The sequence below is a fragment of the Salvelinus namaycush genome, chromosome 2 (genome assembly GCF_016432855.1).
Source record: "Salvelinus namaycush isolate Seneca chromosome 2, SaNama_1.0, whole genome shotgun sequence".
Classification (NCBI taxonomy): domain Eukaryota; kingdom Metazoa; phylum Chordata; class Actinopteri; order Salmoniformes; family Salmonidae; genus Salvelinus; species Salvelinus namaycush.
In genome coordinates, this window is record NC_052308.1 from 50,866,652 (window position 1) to 50,889,723 (window position 23,072).

At 42.5% G+C, this 23,072-nt stretch overlaps 1 protein-coding gene across 1 annotated transcript; it reads right to left on the bottom strand.

Moving 5' to 3' along the window:
- Nucleotides 1-2,512: 2,512 nt before the first annotated feature.
- LOC120026505 (eyes absent homolog 2-like) lies at nt 2,513-22,853 on the bottom strand. The gene is made up of 13 exons (XM_038971391.1): nt 22,751-22,853; nt 22,332-22,445; nt 14,735-14,811; nt 14,248-14,428; nt 13,970-14,109; nt 13,436-13,519; nt 7,595-7,684; nt 5,616-5,674; nt 4,450-4,610; nt 4,063-4,177; nt 3,549-3,670; nt 3,063-3,163; nt 2,513-2,593 (listed from the first exon to the last, which is right to left on the bottom strand). Exons 1-13 carry the CDS (start codon nt 22,851-22,853, stop codon nt 2,513-2,515), a joined length of 1,428 nt encoding a protein of 475 aa, XP_038827319.1.
- Between the last annotated feature and the right edge of the window lie 219 nt (nt 22,854-23,072).

A 23,072-nucleotide genomic window follows, 5' to 3' on the forward strand; every position in this document is an offset into this window, starting at 1 on the left:
ATCAACTTAGGTTGGAGTGATTAAAACTCGTTTTTCAACCACAAATTTCTTGTTAACAAACTATAGTTTTGGCAAGTCAGTTAGGACATCTACTTTGTGCATGACACAAGTCATTCTTCCAACAATTGTTTACAGACAGAATATTTCACTTATAATTCACTGTTTCACAATTCCAGTGGGTCAGAAGTTTACATACACTAAGTTGACAGTGCCTTTAAACAGCTTGGAAAATTCCAGAAAATGTCATGACTTTAGAAGCTTCTGATAGGCTAATATACATCATTTGAGTCAATTGGAAGTGTACCTGTGGATGTATTTCAAGGCCTACCTTCAAACTCAGTGCCTCTTTGCTTGACATCATGGGAAAATCAAAAGAAATCAGCCAAAAAAATCCTTGGGAGCAATTTCCAAACTCCTGAAGGTACCGCGTTCATCTGTACAAACTATAGTACGCAAGTATAAACACCATGGAACCACGCAGCCGTCATACCGCTCAGGAAGGACATGCGTTCTGTCTCCTAGAGATGAACGTCCTTTGGTGCAAAAAGTGCAAATCCATCCCAGAACTACAGCAAAGGACCTTGTGAAGATGCTGGAGGAAACAGGTACAAAAGTATCTATATCCACAGTAAAACGTGTCCTATATCGACATAACCTGAAAGGCCGCTCAGCAAGGAAGAAAGCCACTGCTCCAAAACCACCAATAAAAAAGCCAGACTACGGTTTGCAACTGCACATGGGGACAAAGATCGTACTTTTTGGAGAAATGTCCTCTGGTCTGATGAAACAAAAATAGAACTGTTTGGCCATCATGACCATCGTTATGTTTGGAGGAAAAAGGGGGAGACTTGCAAGCCGAAGAACACCATCCCAACCATGAAACACGGGGGTGGCAGCATCATGTTGTGGGGGTGCTTTGCTGCAGGAGGGACTGGTGCACGTCACAAAATAGATGGCATCATGAGGGAGGAAAATTATGTGGATATATTGAAGCAACATCTCAAGACATCAGTCAGGAAGTTAAAGCTTGGTCGCAAATGGGTCTTCCAAATGGACAATGACCCCAAGCATACTTCCAAAGGTGTGGCAAAATGGCTTAAGGACAACAAAGTCAAGGTATTGGAGTGGCCATCACAAAGCACTGACCTCAAACCTATAGAAAATTTGTGGGCAGAACTGAAAAAGCGTGTGCGAGCAAGGAGGCCTACAAACCTGACTCAGTTACAGCAGCTCTGTCAGGAGGAATGGGCCAAAATTCACCCAACTTATTGTGGGAAGCTTGTGGAAGTCTACCCGAAACGTTTGACCAAAGTTAAACAATTTAAAGGCAATGCTACCAAATACTAATTGAGTGTATGTAAACTTCTGACCCACTGGGAATGTGATGAAAGAAATAAAAGCTGATTTTTTTTTTTCTCTCCACTATTATTCTGACATTTCACATTCTTAAAATAATGTGGTGATCCTAACTGAACTAAGACGGTGATTTTTTACGAGGATTAATTGTCAGGAATGGTGAAAAATAGAGTTTAAATGTATTTGGCTAAGGTGTATGTTAACTTCCGACTTCAACTGTAGATCACCTAGGTCAGGCATGGGCAACTTTGATGGGTCTGGGGGACACAAAAAACTGAACTCATTATGAGGGATGGTAGTTGCTTTCGGGTCACACCAACCACATTGATAGCAAAGCATTTTAGCAGCCCTCCTCTTGACAGCGGAGAGACATTGTTTTAACGTTTTATAGTTAATTTCATGCAATTCTACACATTTTGCCATGGGGCGTAGAGAAAATGTGGAGCTTTAAAGAAAGTTTGCTACAATTCTACACATTTTGCCATGGGGCGGAAAGAAGATTTAGCAATTTTGTAACACATTTCCTGCAATTCTACACATTTTGCCATGGGGCGGAAAGAAGATTTAGCGATTTTGTAACACATTTCCTGCAATTCTACTCATTTTGCCATGGGCGGAGAAGAACATTTGCTGTTTTACAGCAACATTTTTGTAATTCTACACATTTTGCCATAGGCTGGAGAGAAATGTTTGCAGTATTTAATATGATATCTGAGTGAGACTGACTAACAAAATCAATGGTGGCCCCCGGGCCGGTAATTAAACCATGATTGCTGGTTTAGATAGCTGACCGCTAGACGAACTTACCAATCTAAAACATTTGAGCTGATATGGGCTAATTGACATAACAAGAGAAACTGCTGAGGCCACCAGTTGCCCATCCCTGACCTTGGTCATTATTTTCAGTGCAACGCTCTAAAGTTCCAAAGTGGGATACCTTTCACATGTAAAAGTCCCTGTGTGAACGTGTGAAAGCACATGTAAAATTTCCAGTAACAATTGCGATTCCCTGCTGATACAAAGATTGGTCCGTCATTCTTTGCTTTTGTGTGGTGGTGAATCGTCGCCGCCCTCAACCCAATTGGTCCATTGGACAGGAAGCGGCATCACCAGGCAGGAACTGGCTAAAGGCATGATGGGATTGTTATAGCGCCCACTAGAGGTAGTCCAGCTCCAGTGCATGACTTAGAGCCTCGAGGTCAGGCCGACACGACACTCTCCAGAAAGGCATGTTCTTCTGCAAGACACAAACAGACATGTTTAGAACATTGACTAAACTAGCTACTGCAAGGTACAAAAGGACATGTTTAACATGTGGAGCACTGGCTAAACTAGATACTGAAAGACACAAACAGAAATGTTTTAAATGCTGAACACTGGCTAAACTAGGTAGCTAATGTAACTAGCTGAACACTGACTAATGTAACTAGCTGGCTATTATTGTTCGGTTGTATTAGCTCGCCTAAGCTTGGCGAGCTAATACAATCTTAGTGTTGGAGAGGGTTCAGTCAAAATAATACCGAACACAATTTCAACCTGCAGGATATAAACATTATTTTGTTTTTTTCAAATAATAACAAGCAAACGCGTCAAATAATGTGTGGGTGCATATTCGATTTAATCTGACTTCCTAGCATGAAAAATAAGGCAGGGGGTAATATCTTGTGTACCCCCACCCCTTTTTCCTGGTTACATGTGCGTCTCACCTTCTTGGCTACAGACTCTTCCTCCACTCCGTCCCCTATGACCACGTACACTGCTCGCCGGCCGAACCTCTGGGCCACACGCTCAAAGCAGCTCTCTTTCCCTGGAAAATAAGTGTTGTGTTACTTTTAAAAAATGTTAAGTGTTTAAAAGTAACAGTTAACAAATAAGTGTTAAACATATGTAAGTGTTCAAATTGTTTACAAATTAAGCGTTAAAAGTGTTAAACGTAAGTGTTAACAAATACGTGTTTAAATAACCCTTTTAATAAAAATTTCACAAACATAAACAAGGATCGCACAAAACCAAAGTCTGCTAGTACTAGATAGTTTTCGCACCGTGGTTGGGAAACATTTTTTGTCGGGTACTACTATCTGTGCACAATCAGCCCAACTGTAAATATAATATTCCTTCCTTGACACAATGACTTGCGCTTTTTAACCCTGACAAGTGTGCTACGCCATATTGAGTGCTGTGTGCTACCTCACCTGTCTTGGTGGCACTGTAGATGTTCTCTATGGGGAACGCTGAGCCCAGACCGTAGAGCAGGACCTTGGACAGGGCTGGGATCAGCTGGGTGGTGGTCACCAGCACATTCACACAGTTTGGTCTGGAAACAGAGAGATGTCAACACATGATGTCAATATGTGTGTCATGTTCAAACAAGTACGATAATTGCATTGTGTCAGTTTGAATGGGACAAAAAAAGAGTGACAACAAGGAAAAAAACACCAGCCAACGGGTATTTCAGCTCCCGATCTTAGTCTTGTCAATATTTCCTGGTTGTGAATATACTGTAGCTCTATTGAGCTCCAGGTTTAATTTCAATACTTATTTATTATATTTATTAACCATGCAAAACATGAATGGTCAATACATTTGGAGTACTGTCCGTTTCATTTTTATGGATTACATAGGCTAATATCACTTTACATTGTGTATTATTTTCTAAATAGTTCCACCATAGAGTAGCTAGGCACTTGAGAAGGGGTGTGTCCTGACCTGGAGTTAATGAGGGCCAGGGCCTTGACAGCCTGGGTCAGCCACAGATCTGTCAGGACCTCCATCTCCCTCCGCAGCTGCAGCCATTCCTCCCGCTTGGGACTGCCCACCAAACCTGACACAATCACATTCACACATTAACACATTATTCATCATAGATTGGTATACAAAAACAAAACACAGATTGATAGCTGAGCAGTATATGAAGATGCAATGTTCATTATTTATTATGATCATGATTATACAGAATGAACAAATTACATTTACATTGTGATTTGTATATCAGTTAACCGCTAGAGAATATTTTACACACACACACACACACACACACACACACACACACACACACACACACACACCCCTCTTCTAGCTCCTGTCAGAACCCACCTCCCACGTTGTTCTTGTATGTGTTGTAGATCTCCTTTACTCTCCGGTAGCGGAAGGCTAGTTTCCTCATCCAGTCCACCCCACCATGGACACCTGAGCCCAGGCACAGAGTGCCGGCACCCGCAGGGCTCTGGAAACCGTCCGTGCCAAAGTTATACATGCTGCAAGACAACAACCAGGAGAGAGCTAAGCATGAGCGAGAAGCATGCCAATGGCTAATGCCTAATCAATGTATACATTTAGTTGATGTTTGGTGGGATTTGACCAGTGCCTAAGACCAGAACCTGTAGTTACATGGAGTAGGCCTAGTATAATATAATAACTGAAGTAAGGTAACGAAATAATGGATTAATGCATTATGCAACAAAAAAAAGAGACCAATAATAAGAAGAAAGATGCCAACCATGAGAGAGAGAGGCCTTTGGATTTAAGACCAATAGCTAACAGTATAATTGACACAATAAATCAAACAAATTGAATATAGAATACATCAATATTATAAGTGCGTTATATTTAAGTGGGAGAACATGCAGTTTGCGAATCCAATGTAATGAGGTTCATAAATATTTTTGTGTGGAAAAGGGTAACATGTCCAAAAGCACTTAAACGGTAAGGAATACACATAGGCATTTGAGCAACATCTTGCACTTTTTCAACTATTTCTTTGAAATCTATCCTAAAATTCTTCATCAATTTATGTAGTAAAATGTCTGGAATAAGCCAGACCGAGAGAATGACAGTACTGTTCTGATGAGACGTTGAAGAATGATGATACTGTTATTAAATTACCATGGAGAGAGAGAGAGAGAGAGAGACGCATACACGCACGCACACAGAAAAACACACACACACAGAAAAACACACACACACAGAAAAACACACACACAGAAAAACACACACACACAGAAAGGGACAGAGACAGAGAGAGAGACAGCCCACTGGGCACAGATGTCAAGTCAACGTCTATTCCACGTTGGTTCAACATAATTTCACTGAAATGACGAGGAAACAACGTTCATTCAACCAGTGTGTGTGCCCAGTGGGAGACGTTTTCAAGAAAGAGAGCAGGACATATTTTCAACATACCCTCCTCCTTTACTAAACCCACTCAGTGCTGGTTTAAGTGTGAGGCCGAGTTGAGTTCAAGAGGAAAACCTGTACAGTACCTCAAGTCCTGCCCATTGTCGTCTGACGCCACGTCATCAATATGAACTTGGTCACATTCCTGGGGAAGGAGAGGGAAAGAAAGCGGATATATTAGAGAGGGAAAGAAAGCGGATATATTAGAGAGGGAGATCCGTTTCAGAGCTGTGCACAGGCAGGTTTCTTCTTAAGGGAGCCTAGGGGAACGATAGAACAAAATAAAACATGTTCAACAAAAGACAACAGGGAGGCGGAAATAGGCTGCTGGGACATCCAGGCGCCAGAAGACGAAAAAAAATTACTTGGAATATGGGAGCGTACCAGCTCTACCTGACACCACCACACTCCACTAATAAACCCCACTAAGATTTACACCACATCAACACCTTTTGCCAACTGCCAAAGAACCTTCAGATATATGCCCACTAAAAACAAGATCCACTGAACAGTATTTTGTGTAGTATTCATGTATTATTATTAAATTATTAAGATTTCTGGACTTTTGATATATTGGAAGTAAGGTCTATAGTAGATATAAGGCAGGGTAGTGAACTACTGTGCAAAAAGTAGCTTCCTCAAACAAATCCTAAAAACGAATTTCCCATGATGCTACTATACAATACATGCACTATCCTCCCACCTCCTCTCCACCAAATCCCTTTGAATCTCCACTTCTGATCTGCTCTTCTCATTTCTTCCCTTCTTTTATCCCCTGAAACCTACTTCAGTAACTACTGACTTCAATCTCTTCGCTCACACAGCTACACCGGACTGAGACACAGGAAGACGCTAACTCATCACACTCTTCCATATCAGCATCCCTCATTCCCCCAATGCTCCCCTGACACTCTCCCAATGCTGCGACCCAGCTCCCACAGACACAGAGGGAATCGATAACACGACCCACAGAACGCAATAGGCTAAGCTAGTTTTTTTTATAGGCAGCTCTAGACCCCGCAGCAGTCATTTCAACACCTCTCCAACTAAAGTGATTTTAATGACATGAATTGGCATGTAAGGACAAGTACATATCTGACGTGCAAAATGAACAGTGACATATGGCAGATTTTAGGCTATTCTCATAGCACAAGACCACCACATTGTTGGAGCTAGTTAAATTAGCCTCCATTTCTTCTAAAAGCATGTTTCTCTATAACCTGGTTATCATAGAGCTTTTCCTAGCTCGTATCTCTTCGTCGCGTACAGGCTACTCAGCCTGTGGCATCTATTGACGCTCTATTAGCTGCTGACAAACCTGAAGGAAAATTCCTTCATAAATCAACCACAGCATATGACTAACAAAGATGGCCGACACTAGTCTACTGTTTGTATTGGGAACTAACAACAGAAGCTGACAAATAGAAGGAACTTAAAAAGCGGGTTTGAAAACTGCTTTTTCTGCCTTCTTCCCCTCAGCTGTTCCTCCTCCCCACAACTAATCTCCCTTTAAGAGACAGACACACACCTATAATTAACAACTCAGTGTTCCTTCTCACCACAAACCAAATTTAAGCCTGGTCTTTGTTAGAACAAGGCCGTGGAATGCACAGAGAAAAACCTACCTGTTGTTCATGATGTTAAAAATGCTCAAGTTTAACCCTAGCCCACTTAAACAGTTAGGCTTTCAACTCAAACCTTTTGAGAATATGACAGAGTAACCCTAAAAATATGAAAGGGAATCTTTTGTAATATTGTCATGAGGGTTGTCACATAAATCCTGGGAAAACTCCTGGCCCTACTGATAGTATCAATTGAGGATGATGGATATAAGCAATGTTATGGATGATGCATAATAAAGAGGATGGATGATGTATGTATGATTCATAATAACAACAGTATGGATGATCAATGATGGATAATAAGCACAAATATGGATGATAGATTATAAACACAAATGTGAATGTTAGATGATGGATGAGCAACAGTATGGATAACGGAGGATGGATAATGAGCAAAGGAATGGATAATATATGATCTAATCCATTAGGTAAATGAGTTTCACCTCCAGGTCGTTGAAAAATAGCCGTGAGTCGGCCAAGTTGAAGATCATTTCCTCCATCCACAGCCCCAGCGACACTGCCTTGGATGAGTCCTGCCAGGAGACACAAAGACATTACAAAGTTCAATACAGCTGTTTATACAAGGATGTACTTAGTTTTCATCTACTCTCCCATTGACACCAATGCATAACTAGGTGAAACATTGACTAAAGTGGAAGTTAGGTTTCGCCCCTTCATGAACCAGTTGTTTACATGTGTTTAAGAGGACTTACTCTCGTAACATTACTTACATAGGTCATTGTTCATCTCAGGAAAGAAAATGTTGTCTCTCTTGATGTTATTGGGTATAAAACAGGTAGGACGTTTGGCACAGTGGTAAAGGATGTATGAATATATAATGAATGTTGATTTTCTGCACGACACACCGTCGAATCAGCAGGACACAACCAAGCTTCAAATAGCAAATGAACTTGACTCCATATCCACACAGATAGAATTGAAGTTCAGTTGAATAGACCTGACTGAGATGTCATAAGAGGTTTGGTATGTAATTATGACAAAGTGTTTAGTCTGATTATCTAACACAGGGTTTCCCTACTACTGGGCCCCGGACGGGTACCGGGCTGCAGAGAGTTTGCTACGAAGCTGCCTTGGCATAATTATATTTTTTTCCCTAGCCCACAGGATGGGTAATCAATTCACTCGGTTCTGCCCAGTCTGTGAGCCAGTAGTGCATGTCTTACTCCCTACAGCATCTTTGTGAAAATAGTGACACTCACAACACATGCTAATTGGACGGACTGGACCCCCATCATGTCTCTGACACAGAGCGAAAGCGCCTTGGTAGTTACAGTAGCAAGCTTACATGGACATGATTAAAGTGAGGTGAGTAAATAGCCTATGATCTAATAACTTTGCTAATAACAAAAGCCCCTAATTTCTTTAGCCAGCTAGCATCAGGGATATCTCTCAGGGATCCAACAATGGTTAGTTGAAATGGATTTAGTATTCTCCCAAGTGAAGCTTGCTTGCTAGACAGGAATTAGATTAAAATAATTGCAGAGGAAAATAAGAGGCAATATACAGTTGAAGTCGGAAGTTTACATACACCTTAGCAAAATACATTTAAACTCAGTTTTTCACAATTCCTGGCATTTAATCCTAGTAAAAATTCCCTGTCTTAGGTCAGTTAGCATCACCAATTTACTTTAAGAATGTGAAATGTCAGAATAATAGTAGAGATAATTATTTATTTCAGCTTTTATTTCTTTCATCACATTCCCAGTGGGTCAGAAGTTTACATACACTAAATTAGTATTTGGTAGCATTGCCTTTAAATTGTTAAACTTGGGTCAAACGTTTCGGGTAGCCTTCCACAAGCTTCCCACAATAAGTTGGGTGAATTTTGGCCCATTCCTCCTGACAGAGCTGGTGTAACTGAATCAGGTTTGTAGGCCTCCTTGCTCGCACACGCTTTTTCAGTTCTTCCCACAAATTTTCTATGGGATTGAGGTCAGGGCTTTGTGATGGCCACTCCAATATCTTGACTTTGTTGTCCTTAAGCCATTTTGCCACACCTTTTGGAAGTATGCCATTCATTGTCCATTTGGAAGACCCATTTGCGACCAAGCTTTAACTTCCTGACTGATGTCTTGAGATGTTGCTTCAATATATCTACATCATTTTCTTTCCTCATGATGCCATCTATTTTGTGAAGTGCACCAGTCCCTCCTGCAGCAAAGCACTCTCGCAACATGATGCTGCCACCCCCGTGTTTCACGGTTGGGATGGTGTTCTTCGGCTTGCAAGCCTCCCTCTTTTTCCTCCAAACATAACGATGGTCATGATGGCCAAACAGTTCTATTTTTGTTTCATCAGACCAGAGGACATTTCTCCAAAAAGTACAATCTTTGTCCCCATGTGCAGTTGCAAACTGTAGTCTGGCTTTTTTATGGCGGTTTTGGAGCAGTCGCTTTCTTTCTTGCTGAGCAGCCTTTCAGGTTATGTTGATATAGGACTCGTTTTACTGTGGATATAGATACGTTTGTACCTGTTTCCTCCAGCATCTTAACAAGGACCGTTGCTGCTGTTCTGGGATTGATTCGCACTTTTCGCACCAAAGTACGTTCATCTCTAGGAGACACAACGCATCTCCTTCCTGAGCAGTATGACGGCTGCGTGGTCCCATGATGTTTATACTTGCGTACTATTGTTTGTACAGATGAACGTGGTACCTTCAGGCATTTGGAAATTACCTTAACCAGACTTGTGGAGGTCTACAATTTTTTGGGCAGATTTCTTTAAATTTTCCCATGATGTCAAGCAAAGAGGCACTGAGTTTGAAGGTAGGCCTTGAAATACATCCAGAGGTACACCTCCAATTGACTCAAATTATGTCAATTAGCCTATCAGAAGCTTCTAAAGCGATAATTTTCTGGGATTTTCCAAGCTGTTTAAAGTCACAGTCAACTTAGTTTATGTAAACTTCTGACCCACTGGAATTGTGATACAGTGAATTATAAGTGAAATAATCTGTCTGTAAACAATTGTTGGAAAAATTACTTGTGACATGCACAAAGTAGATGTCCTAACGGATTTGCCAAAACTATAGTTTTTAACAAGAAATTTGTAGAGTGGTTGAAAAACGAGTTTTAATGACTCCAACCTAAATGTATGTAAACTTCCAACTTCAACTGTATACCGCTATGGTATATAGACTGTAATCAGAAGAAATACTTGTAGATGCGCTTGTTTTGGGTCGCGTGTGCGCCAGGTGCCATTCTAAACTCCAACCCCCCTAACAGTCATTATTTTCTCCCTGTCCAAACAGCCTTCTAAAGACACTGGCAGCCCTTCTCTCAAATTGACAGGACAGGTTCTATCACCTGAGCAGGAAGTCTGATTACCTTTCTGTCAATCATTCTTTCCACCAAACTGCACCCTGCTCTTTCTCTCTTTCTGTTTCTGTCTCTTTCTCTCTACCTCTTTCTTTCTGTCACACACACAACACACACTCGCACATGTACAAATGCACGCACGCACAAACTCACACACACACACGCACGCACGCAAGCACACACAGTTATTGAAGAATTCAGGAATGAAGAAGATACGCTTTTCTAATGATGGGAGAATTACAAATCTTCCGCAGAGAACAGAGAAATCACAGTTTGTCAGAAAACAGTCCAGTACATTGTTGTTGTGGGGAGTGGCTGGGCACCAGCAGGGCAGGTGGCTGTGTGCTGTACTGTACTGGCACTGTGGCTGTAGTGGTGGTTCTACAACTTGGCAGTGTGACAAAATTGGAGGAGTGAGGCATCAGTCAAAGGGGAGTGTTAGATTTGGAAAAATGACAGCCTTCCTCCCACCTCCAATTGATCCACAGCAAAGTGGATTTGGTGAATGAGGGGGCGAGGGAGAAAGGGGGGCAGAAAGAGAGTGTTGGGATGATGAGAATGAGGGGAGGTGGAGGAGAGGGAGGGAGTGTTTAGTTTAAATAGAGATAATTATCCGTAATCACACTCTCTGCTAAGTCTTCTTCAATGCGGTGGGAGGTAGCAATAACAATTACAGAGGTCCAGCTTACTCTTCTTGCTAATTACAGGCAGGAATTCACAGAGAACAAGAAAATATCATAAAGCACAAAAACATCCAAAATCCAGACAATTTCACTGATGCCTTCAGTGGTGGACTTTTGTATTCAAATCGTTTACGCATAGAGGAAATTCACACTCTAAGAAAGAGAGAGAGAGCAAGAGAGAGATGGCGCGGGCACTATAGCCTACGTATTATAAATAAAATGCCATTGGACCAATAATGTAGGGAATAAAATCCTCATGTGCTCTAGAGTTTACCTTGGTTTTTCAAAGGCAGTGAAAACAGTTTTTCATCACTACCATTTGTTTTCTACCCCTTCCTGGGTCCAGGCTTCCCTTGCTTGCCTGAACACAGGCCAAACACTTGTTTACCTCAATGAGTTTGGTCATGATACAATGACTGTCATAAGGAAGGAGTTACAATATAGTCTGTCTGGTATAGACACAGCATAATTTTTTTTTTAAAGAAAAGTTGGGATCCTGTTTCTTTAATATAGGGAAACCTAAGCTAACATAAACATTGGTCATTGCCTGACAGTGAGCATTATTGTGAGAAGACATATCAAACTCACTCCTACCTAATTGAAAACCAATTCCTGGCTCGTAAATAATCCCACTAGGCCTTTGGTCGGAATCTTTTTGGGGGATTTGAGGATTCTACCCCCCCCCCCCCCCCCCCCACCCAAAACCTTTTTTCTCTCTGGCATGTCTACATTTTGATGTCAGAGCATGTCGGATTGAAGTTTGCCATTTCAGCGGGGAAGCTGGGTGGGTGGAATCAGGAATTTGGCACATCAGTCAAATGTCAGGACTTCCATCCTCTCCTTTCTCCCCGACAATATGTTGAAAAAGAAACAACGGAGTGCTGAAATGGTGGAGCGCTTAGGCCTAATACTTGTTACTCTCTCCCCCTCTGGCTCTCTCTCTCTCCAACTCCACGTTTACATCGTGTCAAACCGCAGCGGGACCGTGAGAATTCAAAACACTGTTGTGGCCAAAAAAAAGAAACATGACTATTGTTGCCCTCATCAGCTGCCTGTCTATTATGTAAAGGTTAATCAGCTGTCAATCAAACAGTGGGACGTGGGTTGGCCAAACAAGTCCCCTGGATTATATAAAGAGACAAGAGGGCACAGAAGGAAAACACCAAGCGTGTGAAAAGTCAAGGAGAGAGCAAAGGACAAAAACACTTCTTAAAAAGTTAGGCTTTAAGGAGTGAATCCTAACTTCCAGTAGAATATTAATTTAGTCCCATTGACATCAACGCACACAATTCCACTGGAAGTTAGGATTCACCCCTAACTGATATTGCATAGTTTATTATTAGGGTTAAAGTATTAGGGTTGCAAAGGGAGAGAATATTACTGGAAACATTTTAAGTTTACTAGTAAACCACAAGAATTTTGGTAACTTTCAAGTTTGTATTTTTATTTGATCAGATTACATCTAGTGGCCTTTTTGGGTACTTCAGATTATCACAGGTGTCTAATTATCTCTGGCCGTATCAAATATAAAATATATACAAATAGGCCTCCTGAGTGGCGCAGAGGTCTAAGGCACTGCATCGTAGTGTTGTGGCATCACTACAGCCTGGGATTCGATCAACCGGCCGTGACCAGGGGTCCCATAGGGTGGCGCACAATTGGTCCAGCGTCGTCCGGGTTAGGGGAGGGTTTGGCCGGGGGGGCTTTACTTGGCTCATCGCGCTCTAGCAACTCCTTGTGGCGGGCTGGGTGCCTGCAGGCTGACTTCAGTTGTCAATTGAACGGTGTTTCTTCCGGCACATTGGTGCAGCTGGCTTCTGGGTTAAGCGGGCGGGTGATAAGAAGCGCGTTTTGGCAGGTCATGTTTTGGAGGACGCATGACTCGACATTCGCCTCTCCCGAGCCCGTTGGGAAGTTGCAATGATGAGACATGATCGCAATTGGATATCACGAAAAAGGGGGTAAAATTACAAGAAACCCCCCCCCCCACTGTATATACAAATGACAAAATAAGAATATGTTATGCTAATGTTATGCTAATTACATTTTATTCAAGTATAAATGACCCAATGACCACAAATGACCTGTTATTCACCAAAATTACAGATGATTCCACTAACTTTTGTTAAATTACCAGTAGCTTTGCAACTCTATCAAGGATTAGTTTAAATACTTTCATATACCGTCAAATACTTTCAGGGTTATTTAATTTGAAGAGTGATATGGGAGAGAGTGTTTTAAGTCATAAGTCCATTTTTTATACCTTGCCAAATCGTGTGGAGAAGCTCCCTGTGAGCAAAGAGTGGAAAATTATGATGGTCTCGTCAAGGTCCCACACAAACACACGCTGGAAAATAAGACAAAGACATATTTAGCCAAATAGAAAAATAACATAATCTCTACGTTGAAGAGAAAATGACAGTGCGGGCCACACATACAAACTGATCAATCAGTAGAAAAATGACTTGGAAAATCATAAAAGACCACCAAGAGCTACTAAACTGTTCTACCATTATTTGTAAATGTTGTGCAATCTTTTATGACTTTTACTGAGCGAGGTCAATAAATGACACTACTGATGATTTCTTTACAGTTATGAAAGTGCAACTTCCCTTTAAACCAGCTGTCTAACTGTCAGTAACCTATGTTCTTACCTTTTAATAACAGTATGTCTGTTGTGTGCCTATGTGTCTATAGTGTCTGTGGTCATACTGTAGCTCACTGTGTCAATGGCTACCATTGACGGGATGTGTGTGTGTGTGCACGTGTTTGTGACTTCCATGGACTGTAACATTACCTCTATATCTGAGTCCAGGGGGGGCTGTGGGTCACTGACTCTTTTCCTGCCCCTCAGTTTCCCGTCTGAGCTCCGTCTGGCTGGCACCCCCTCTGGCTCTTTCCCTGGGGTGGGGGGGCTAGGGGGCGGATGGTACTCTCCTGGAACACACACACACACACATCCCGTCAATGAAAATGTCTAAAACACCAAAGAATACGACAGAAAGATAAATAGAATGTTAATAGGACAATAAATCATTCTCAAATAAAGAGACGAGGCGGGCCAACCATCTGTACCTGGGTGGGACTCAGGGCTGTGATTGGGCACCACGGCAGGGTGTTCTGGATGCTGATAGGGTATGGGCGTGGTGATGGCGCTAGGGCTGATGTTGCTGCTTGCGAGGTACGGGCTGTTGTAGTGTGTGTTGTAGTATGGCGAGTACTGGCTTTGGCTGTAGCTAGAGTACGCTGAGAAGTCCTGACAGAGGGAATAGGATGAATATTAAACACTTCATAAGATGTATGAAAGAAAAATACATATTACAAATGATCACATATTGGGCTTCTCTTTCTTCACAGATTTATAAAAAATATATATCTACCATGTCATGAAAGAGGCTATCACTGAAGCCAAATGAGTGGCACATTCTATTGTATGTTGCAGTATTCCAAACCCATTTAATGCCATCCCAGCCATTTGGAAACATTTTGTACTGCGAGAGCTGTTTTTATTTGTATAAAAGATGTCGTCCATAATGGTGTGCGTATTACATCCTGTACTGACCTGTTGTGTGGGGTTGAATGGAGTTGAGCCTGTGCTGGGGTTGGCTCCCTGGAAAATCCCAGAAGAAATACTGCTACCTGGAAAACAACATTAAACCAACGTTAAAAACAGACTCACATTGACTGACATTTACAGAAGTTGGACTTGCATTGAAAGCTCCATTGAATTTTTTTTATTGGTATTGTAATACCAATAAATTTCACAAATGGAAATAAAACAGGCAAAGTTAAGAACGCAAGGCAGTTAAACGTAACTCAACAGAAATTGCACACCTATCGTACAAGTATATCAGTCAATTACCCCTCATTAATGGGCATGGCTATGCATTTGTAACGATGTGTACTAAGTGGATCGTGAGACAGCATTAGCCCTAAAATTATGGTAACCTTCTGGTAAAATTCACAGGTTTTCCAAAAATCCCGGTTGGAAGATTTTCAGAATAAGAAGGGAATAAGCAGGAAACAACACCTACTGTAATGTAATCAACTCAACATGAATCACAGAAGTAGCTTCACAACATGGCCTTCAAACATTGACTTGCCTCAACGCCTCCAGGGCGTATGGCGCTTGATTTATGAGTCCCAACAAGAACAATGCAGTTGGGGGGGAAGCCTGGTGTGCTAGCTAGCTACTCCATCAGTGTTATCAAGTCTGCTGAAGGAATGCCTTCCTCTGGGCTCTTTTCCCCAGCCACACTCGTTTGTTACCCCTCAACATCCCCTCTTTCCCTCCATCCCACCACCCCAAAACCTAACCTTAGATGAATGACTACCCAGAACCACCCGGGAGTCTCCCAGGACAACAAAACATAGTCTTCAAAGCAACACAAAGAAACCAGAAGGTCTCCAAATAAACAGTGGAGTTTCTGGTTTTGATTTGGTCTGTCCTTTGTAGTGTAGTGTGTGGTGTGTGTGTGTGTGTGTGTGTGCGTGTGTATATGGGATGAAAGGTCTGGTGGTCTTGTACATGGAGTTGCCATGGGAGTTTGTTTCAAGCCACTCTAGGTTTTTGTTTACCTGTACTGAAACACATGAAAGAAAGCAGAGTCGTCCCATGTATTCCATTGTTAGAATACCAGTGTTTCAGTCTTACTTTCTGACAACAACGGTAGCTGGCTGAAGCTGGAACAGACTGACATTTCGTCCAAGCTTAGATTTATGAATCTGCTACAAAATACAGAGCAAGACAAATATAAATATAACAAATATACAAAACTCTTTGAAGATCAATGTGGATTCTATAAACCTGCTTTGCTATAGGGCCATATTCTCATCTCTCAAGTTTTTTTTTATCTTGAGTCTCCTCTTTTGGGTCGTATTCATTAGGATCAAACAGAAGAAAACTGAACTTGCCCAATTAAAAACGCTCATTTCGGTTTTCCATTGCTACAGTGCGTACTCATGAATACGACTATGTTAACAGTGGCCCTGCATTCCCCTGTCAGTAAGTCCATGCAGTTCCTTCATTAGCCTCCCCTCCCAGCACCACAACATGCACCTTAACCTCTAACCTCTGACAGAGCAAGGTCAATTTCACGCTGCTTTGAAAGCCATCAAGTCCTACTGAGCCAAGCATGCTTTGGGTGCCGAAGAACTGGGGAATGTGTGGAGCACAGACACACACACGTGGAACACACGGACGCACACACAAACACACACAAGAGCGTGCTGGTTCGGGCCGGGCCGTGGTGTGGGTGTGTGGGGATGAAGGGGCCTGACCTCCAGAGAGGAGAGAGAGAGATTGCTGACGCCAGGCACCCAGACCGCAGCTAATGGAGAACAGGCGCGGAGGAGGACAGACGGGCACTGCTACGGACACCCACCTGGAAATGACAGGACCCCACTCACTGGGCTCCTAGTCAGAGGGCCACATCGTGATGGAGAGATCAGAGAGAAAAAGAAAGCGAGAGGGAGGGAGGTACAGTGGCTTGCGAAAGTATTCACCCCCTTGGCATTTTTCCTATTTTGTTGCCTTACAACCTGGAATTAAAATAGTTTTTTGGGGGGGTTGTATTATTTGATTTACACAACATGCCTACCACTTTGAAGATGCAAAATATTGTTATTGTGAAACAAACAAATAAGACAAAAAAAACTTCAAACTTGAGCGTGCATAACTATTCACTCCTCCAAAGTCAATACTTTGTAGAGCTACCTTTTGCAGCAAATACAGCTGCAAGTCTCTTGGAGTATGTCTCTATAAGCTTGGCACATCTAGCCACTGGGATTTTTGCCCATTCTTCAAGGCAAAACTGCTCCAGCTCCTTCAAGCTGGATGGGTTCTGCTGGTGTACAGCAATCTTTAAGTCATACCACAGATTCTCAATTGGATTGAGGTCTGGGCTTTGACTAGGCCATTCCAAGACATTTAAATGTTTCCCCTTAAACCACTTGAGTGTTGCTTTAGCAGTATGCTTAGGGTCATTGTCCTGCTGGAAGGTGAACCTCTGTCCCAGTCTCAAATCTCTGGAAGACTGAAACAGGTTTCCCTCAAGAATTTCCCTGTATTTAGAGCCATCCATCATTCCTTCAATTCTGACCAGTTTACCAGTCCCTGCTGATGAAAAACATCCCCACAGCATGATGCTGCCACCACCATGCTTCACTGTGGGGATGTTGTTCTCGGAGTGATGAGAGGTGTTGGGTTTGCGCCAGACATAGCGTTTTCCTTGATGGCCAGAAAGCGCAATTTTAGTCTCATCTCACCAGAGTACCTTCTTCCATATGTTTGGGGAGTCTCCCACATGCCTTTTGGCGAACACCAAACATGTTTGCTTATTTTTTTCTGGCCACTCTTCTGTAAAGCCCAGCTCTGTGGAATGTATGGCTTAAAGTGGTCCTATGGACACATACTCCAATCTCCACTGTGGAGCTTTGCAGCTCCTTCAGGGTTATCTTTGGTCTCTTTGTTGCCTCTGATTAATGCCCTCCTTGCCTGGTCCGTGAGTTTTGGTGGGCGGCCCTCTCTTGACAGGTTTGTTGTGGTGCCATATTCTTTCAATTTTTTAAATAATGGATTTAATGGTGCTCTGTGGGATGTTCAACGTTTTGGATATTTTTTTAAACCCAACCCTGATCTGTACTTCTCCACAACTTTGTCCCTGACCTGTTTGGAGAGCTCCTTATTCCTCATAGTGCCGCTTGCTTAGTGGTGTTGCAGACTCTGGGGCCTTTCAGAACAGGTGTATATATACTAAGATCATGTGTCAGATCATGTGACATTTAGATTGCACACAGGTAGACTGCATTTAACTAATTATGTGACTTTTGAAGGTAATTGGTTGCACCAGATCTTATTTAGGGGCTTCATAGCAAAGGGGGTGAATACATATGCACGCACCACTTTTCTTTCTTTCTTTCTTTATTTTTTGAAACAAGTTATTGTTTTCATTTCACTTCAACAATTTGGACTATTTTGTGTATGTCCATTACGTGAAATCCAAATAAAAATCATTTTAAATTACAGGTTGTAATGCAACAAAATAGGAAAAACGCCTAGAGGGGTGAATACTTTTGTAAGGCTCTGTAAGAGAAAGGACTGGCCATAGAAAAAAAGGATAGATCTCAGCAAAAGAGAGAGGTAAAGTGAGTGTGTGTGTGTGTGTGAGAGAGAGAGAGAGAGAGAGAGAGAGAGAAATAGAGGGAGGGATACAGTAAGGAGGAATGAAAGAGGGTAGGATGGCTAGCCATTTGTAAAGTAGCGAAGAGATCAGAGCGAAAGGCACAACGAGAGGTGGAGTACTGACCTTGTATGTGTGTGTATTTGGGTTTGTGTGCATGCAATCATCTGTGTGTCTGTCTGTATTCATCAAGATCTCATTGTTTCCATTTGAAACTCGAAGTATGCACGTCTATTTTTTACCCATTCATGCTGCTTGGTTAGAGGGTTAAAACAGAAACAATTCAAAGGTTAACAGTTTAGGCATTATTTCAGAGTGGTTAAGGCAAGGGCTATGGTTTGGGGAAGGATCTGCAAAACTACCGACCTCATACCATCAAGTATCATCAAGTATTCTCACGGCTTGCTAGAGTATTCTGAACTGCCGTAGCGCAGTGGTCTGAGCAGCGCACTTTGGCTCCAAGCATCACCAGTTCCCACCTAGTGCTGGGCAATTGTGTGTTTTTGTGTGTTAGGGTTTAATATTTTCCAGATAATCAACACATTGTTCCTCCCGAGAAAAGTTTGAGAAATTACCAGACATCCTGGTATTACCGTGAAAACCAACAGTGCTATTTGAAAGCATTCAATGACTGTACAAAACATCTTCCTCATATTGAGTTGCCCTCGGAACAGTTTAAATTCATTGGGGCGTGGACTCTACAATGTGTTAATGTAACGGCAGTCTAAGTCGTCCTCCTCCTCAGACGAGGAGAGGCGAGAAGGATCGGAGGACCAATGTGCAGCGTGGTAAGTTTCCATAATTTAATGACATGAAAACTAGACAAGAATACAAAACAACAAAAGTACTAACCGTCACAGTCCCGTGTGGCACAAACACTGACACAGGAGACAACCACCCACAAAATCCCAACACAAAACGAGCCACCTATATATGATTCTCAATCAGGGACAACGATTGACAGCTGCCTCTGATTGAGAACCATATTAGGCTGAACACAGAAACAGACAAACTAGACACACAACATAGAATGCCCACCCAGCTCACGTCCTGACCAACACTAAAACAAGCACAACACATAAGAACTCTGGTCAGGACGTTACAGTTAAAAGCATTCCACAGGGATGCTGACCCATGTTGACTCCAACACTTCCCATAGTTGTGTCATGTTGGCTGGATGTCCTTTTGGCGGTGAACCATTCTTGATACACATGGGAACCTGTGAAAAACCCAGCAGCGTTGCAGATCTTGACACACTCAAACCGGGGCGCCTGGCACCTACTACAAACCTCGTTCAAAGGTACTGAAGTCTTTTGTCTTGCCCATTCACCCTCTGAATGGCACACATACACAATCCATGTCTCAATTGTCTCAAGGCTTAAAAATCCTTCTTTAACCTGTCTCCTCCCCTTCATCTCCACTGATTGAAGTGGATTTACAGTAACATGTGACATCAATAAGGGATCATACTGTAGCTTTCACCTGGTCAGTCTATGTTATGGAAAGAGCAGGTGCTCCTAATGTTTTATACACTCAGTGTCTGGAGAGACCTGATAATAGCTGTGCAGCAATGCTTCCCATACAACCTGGCAGAGCTTGAGAGGATCTGCAGAGAAGAATGGGAGAAACTCCCCAAATACAGGTGTGCCAAGCTTGTAGCGTCATTCCCAAGAATACTCAAGGCTGTAATCGCTGCTTCAAAAAAGTACTGAGTAAAGGGTCTGATACTTCAGTTTTGTGTTATTTAAATTAATTTTAAAACTTCTAAAAACCTGTTTTTGCTTTGTCATTATGGGGTATTGTGTGTAGATTGATGAGGGAAAAAACACAATTTAATACATTTTAGAATAAGGCTGTAATGTAACAAAATGTGGAAAAAGTCAAGGGGTCTGAATACTTTCTGAATGCAGTGTACACTGCTCATTCCCCTCCCTATATCGCAATTCAACCTCAGTCCTACCTACCTAAAGGTTATGGAAAATTTGCTCTTTCAGTATTTCTCCAGTAGGTCTCCTGAAGGAGAAAGCCTCCACTTCGATGTGAAATATAATAAAACAAAAACACTATAGTAAATACTACAGTAAAGTCTGCAAAAACACTACAGTGAATACTACAGTAAAGTCCGCAAAAACACTATACTATGGGGCCTCCCGGGTGGCGCAGTGGTCTAGGGCACTGCATCGCAGCGCTAGCTGCGCCACCAGAGTCTCTGGGTTCGCGCCCAGGCTCTGTCGCAGCCGGCAGGTCCGTGGGGCGACGCACAATTGGCCTAGCGTCGTCCGGGTTAGGGAGGGTTTGGCCGGTAGGGATATCCTTGTCTCATCGCGCTCCAGTGACTCCTGTGGCGGGCCGGGCGCAGTGCGCGCTAACCAAGGGGGCCAGGTACACGGTGTTTCCTCGACACATTGCGGCTGGCTTCAGGGTTGGAGGTGCACTGTGTTAAGAAGCAGTGCGGCTTGGTTGGGTTGTGCTTCGGAGGACGCATGGCTTTCGACCCTCGTCTCTCCTGAGCCCGTACGGGAGTTGTAGCGATGAGACAAGATAGTAATTACTAGCGATTGGATACCACGAAAAGGGGGTAAAATTTTACAAATAAATAAATATATACCGTAATTGCTGGACTATTAAGCGCACCTGAATATAAGCCGTACCCACTGAATTTTTTACAAATATGTATTTTGTACATAAATAAACCGCACATGTCTATAAGCCGCAAGTGCCTACCGGTACATTGAAACAAATGAACTTTACACAGCCTTTAAACGAAACACGGCTTGTAACAAAAATAAATAGGCTTTAACGAAACACGGCTTGTAACAAAAATAAAAAATAAATAGCAGTAAACAGTAGCCTACCAAGAAAGTCAAACTTCATTGCGGTGGCGATTGTTATGGCTTTCAGTCGGATCTGCACAGTTCCAACGTCTTATCATCGACTCATTAAGGCTCCCGTGCAGCAGCTCTATTTCCTTTTCCAACAGCCAGATCCATCGCCTTCAACTTGAAAGCTGCATCATATGCATTTCTCCGTGTCTTTGCCATGATGAGGGTGACAAAATGACTACCGTAATCAGAATGATGGCAAGTTTGAGCGCGCTCGATTTACGGTGCTCAGTTTTTTGGCGGCATGAATCTTGTGAAAAAAAAAAAAAAAAACATAAATTAGCCGCGTCATTGTATAAACCGCGAGGTTCATAGCGTGGGAAAAAAGTAGCGGCTTATAGTCCGGAAATTACGGTATATATATTAGAAAAAACAAATAAAATAATAATTAAAAATAAAAAACACTATACTATAGTATTTATAGCATACCATAGTATTTTTTTATGTGGGCATATAGTAAGCATAAACATTTATAGAAGCCATGCAAGTGGCCTAAATGATGTTTTCTATTGGGGACTTTATGTTGAGTAAATATGGTAGGCTGCTAGCGTTGTGATGACCGGTCTAATGTAACCTATGAATGAAGCCAGAGAGTTTATATGTCACACATGTAAATTTTGTATTTTTCCATCAGCTAATTTGCTCTTCTCTTTCTCGGCATATCCTCTCACCAGTTGTGATATGTTCAAGGGATTCTTGGGGAGGGTAGGCTATGGCCATCCTTTTTTTTTAGCTCTGATCTGATGTTTCCTGTAGGCCTACATCTGTTTGCAATGGCATGGTAGGAGAACCAGTAGGACGCAGCGACCTTGTGCAAGTAAAAACGGTAGGCTACAACAGCACACACACTCACACTGAGCGTTAATTATGCAGATAGCAAAGCAGAGAAGTCAGATTTAGACATTGCATATAATTTAACAGTTCCATTTCCCAGGCTGTTCATTCAATAATGTATTATAATTTACTAGTTTCTCAACATTATTTATCTCGGGAAACGAGAGTGGGTTTGGGCAGGATATCCCAGTAAAACTTGGTAACCCGGTTACCGATATTAAACCCTAGTGTGTGTGTGTGTGTGTGTGTGTGTGTGACTGACCGTGTGTGGAGTAGCTGTAGAGGCCCTGGCTGGGGGGAGTGCTGCTGAAGTTGGAGTAGCTCAGCAGACTGTTCTGTCCTGGAGAGTGGCTGAGGCCATCTTCTGTCTTAATGTCTGCAGAGGAAAGGACATAAGGAGATAAATGATCTACACTGGATTCAGTTACTGAAACTGGTTACACTGTATTTTACAGAGGGACATGGTGTAAAACTGGGTGTGTTGTAAAATGCGGGCAGCATTAAATCAGTTTGCGAGCCACATTTGGCCTGTGGGCCTGTAGTTTGAGACCCTGGTGTAAATGGATGTGGAGTTGTTTGTTCCTATTCACGGTGCCTTAGATGCCATACTTTCAAGACAACTTTTAAACAGCCATATCCCCACCTCTTCACCCCCGTATTGAATGATATGACGGTACTTACTGTATGAGGGCATGCTGTAGCCCTGGGTGTGGTATGTATACGGTGTGTAGGGTCCCGCAGGCTGGAGGGCAGGGCTGTACTGGGTCTGTCCGTACGCCGCCATGACAGCTCTTAGGTCAGCTGATCTAGAAGGAGGAATTAAAGACTGGTAAGTTGCTAAGCAACATGGGGACTATATGTATTGTCCAAATTGCCATGTTGGCTGCTTAGCCTATGCTATGCTAAGCTATGACTAAGAATTGTCACACATCAGATGTCGTCACTCCTCCAGGACGCTCGTCCCTCAACCGATCTGTCTTGTAGGACCTGGAACTCTGAATAT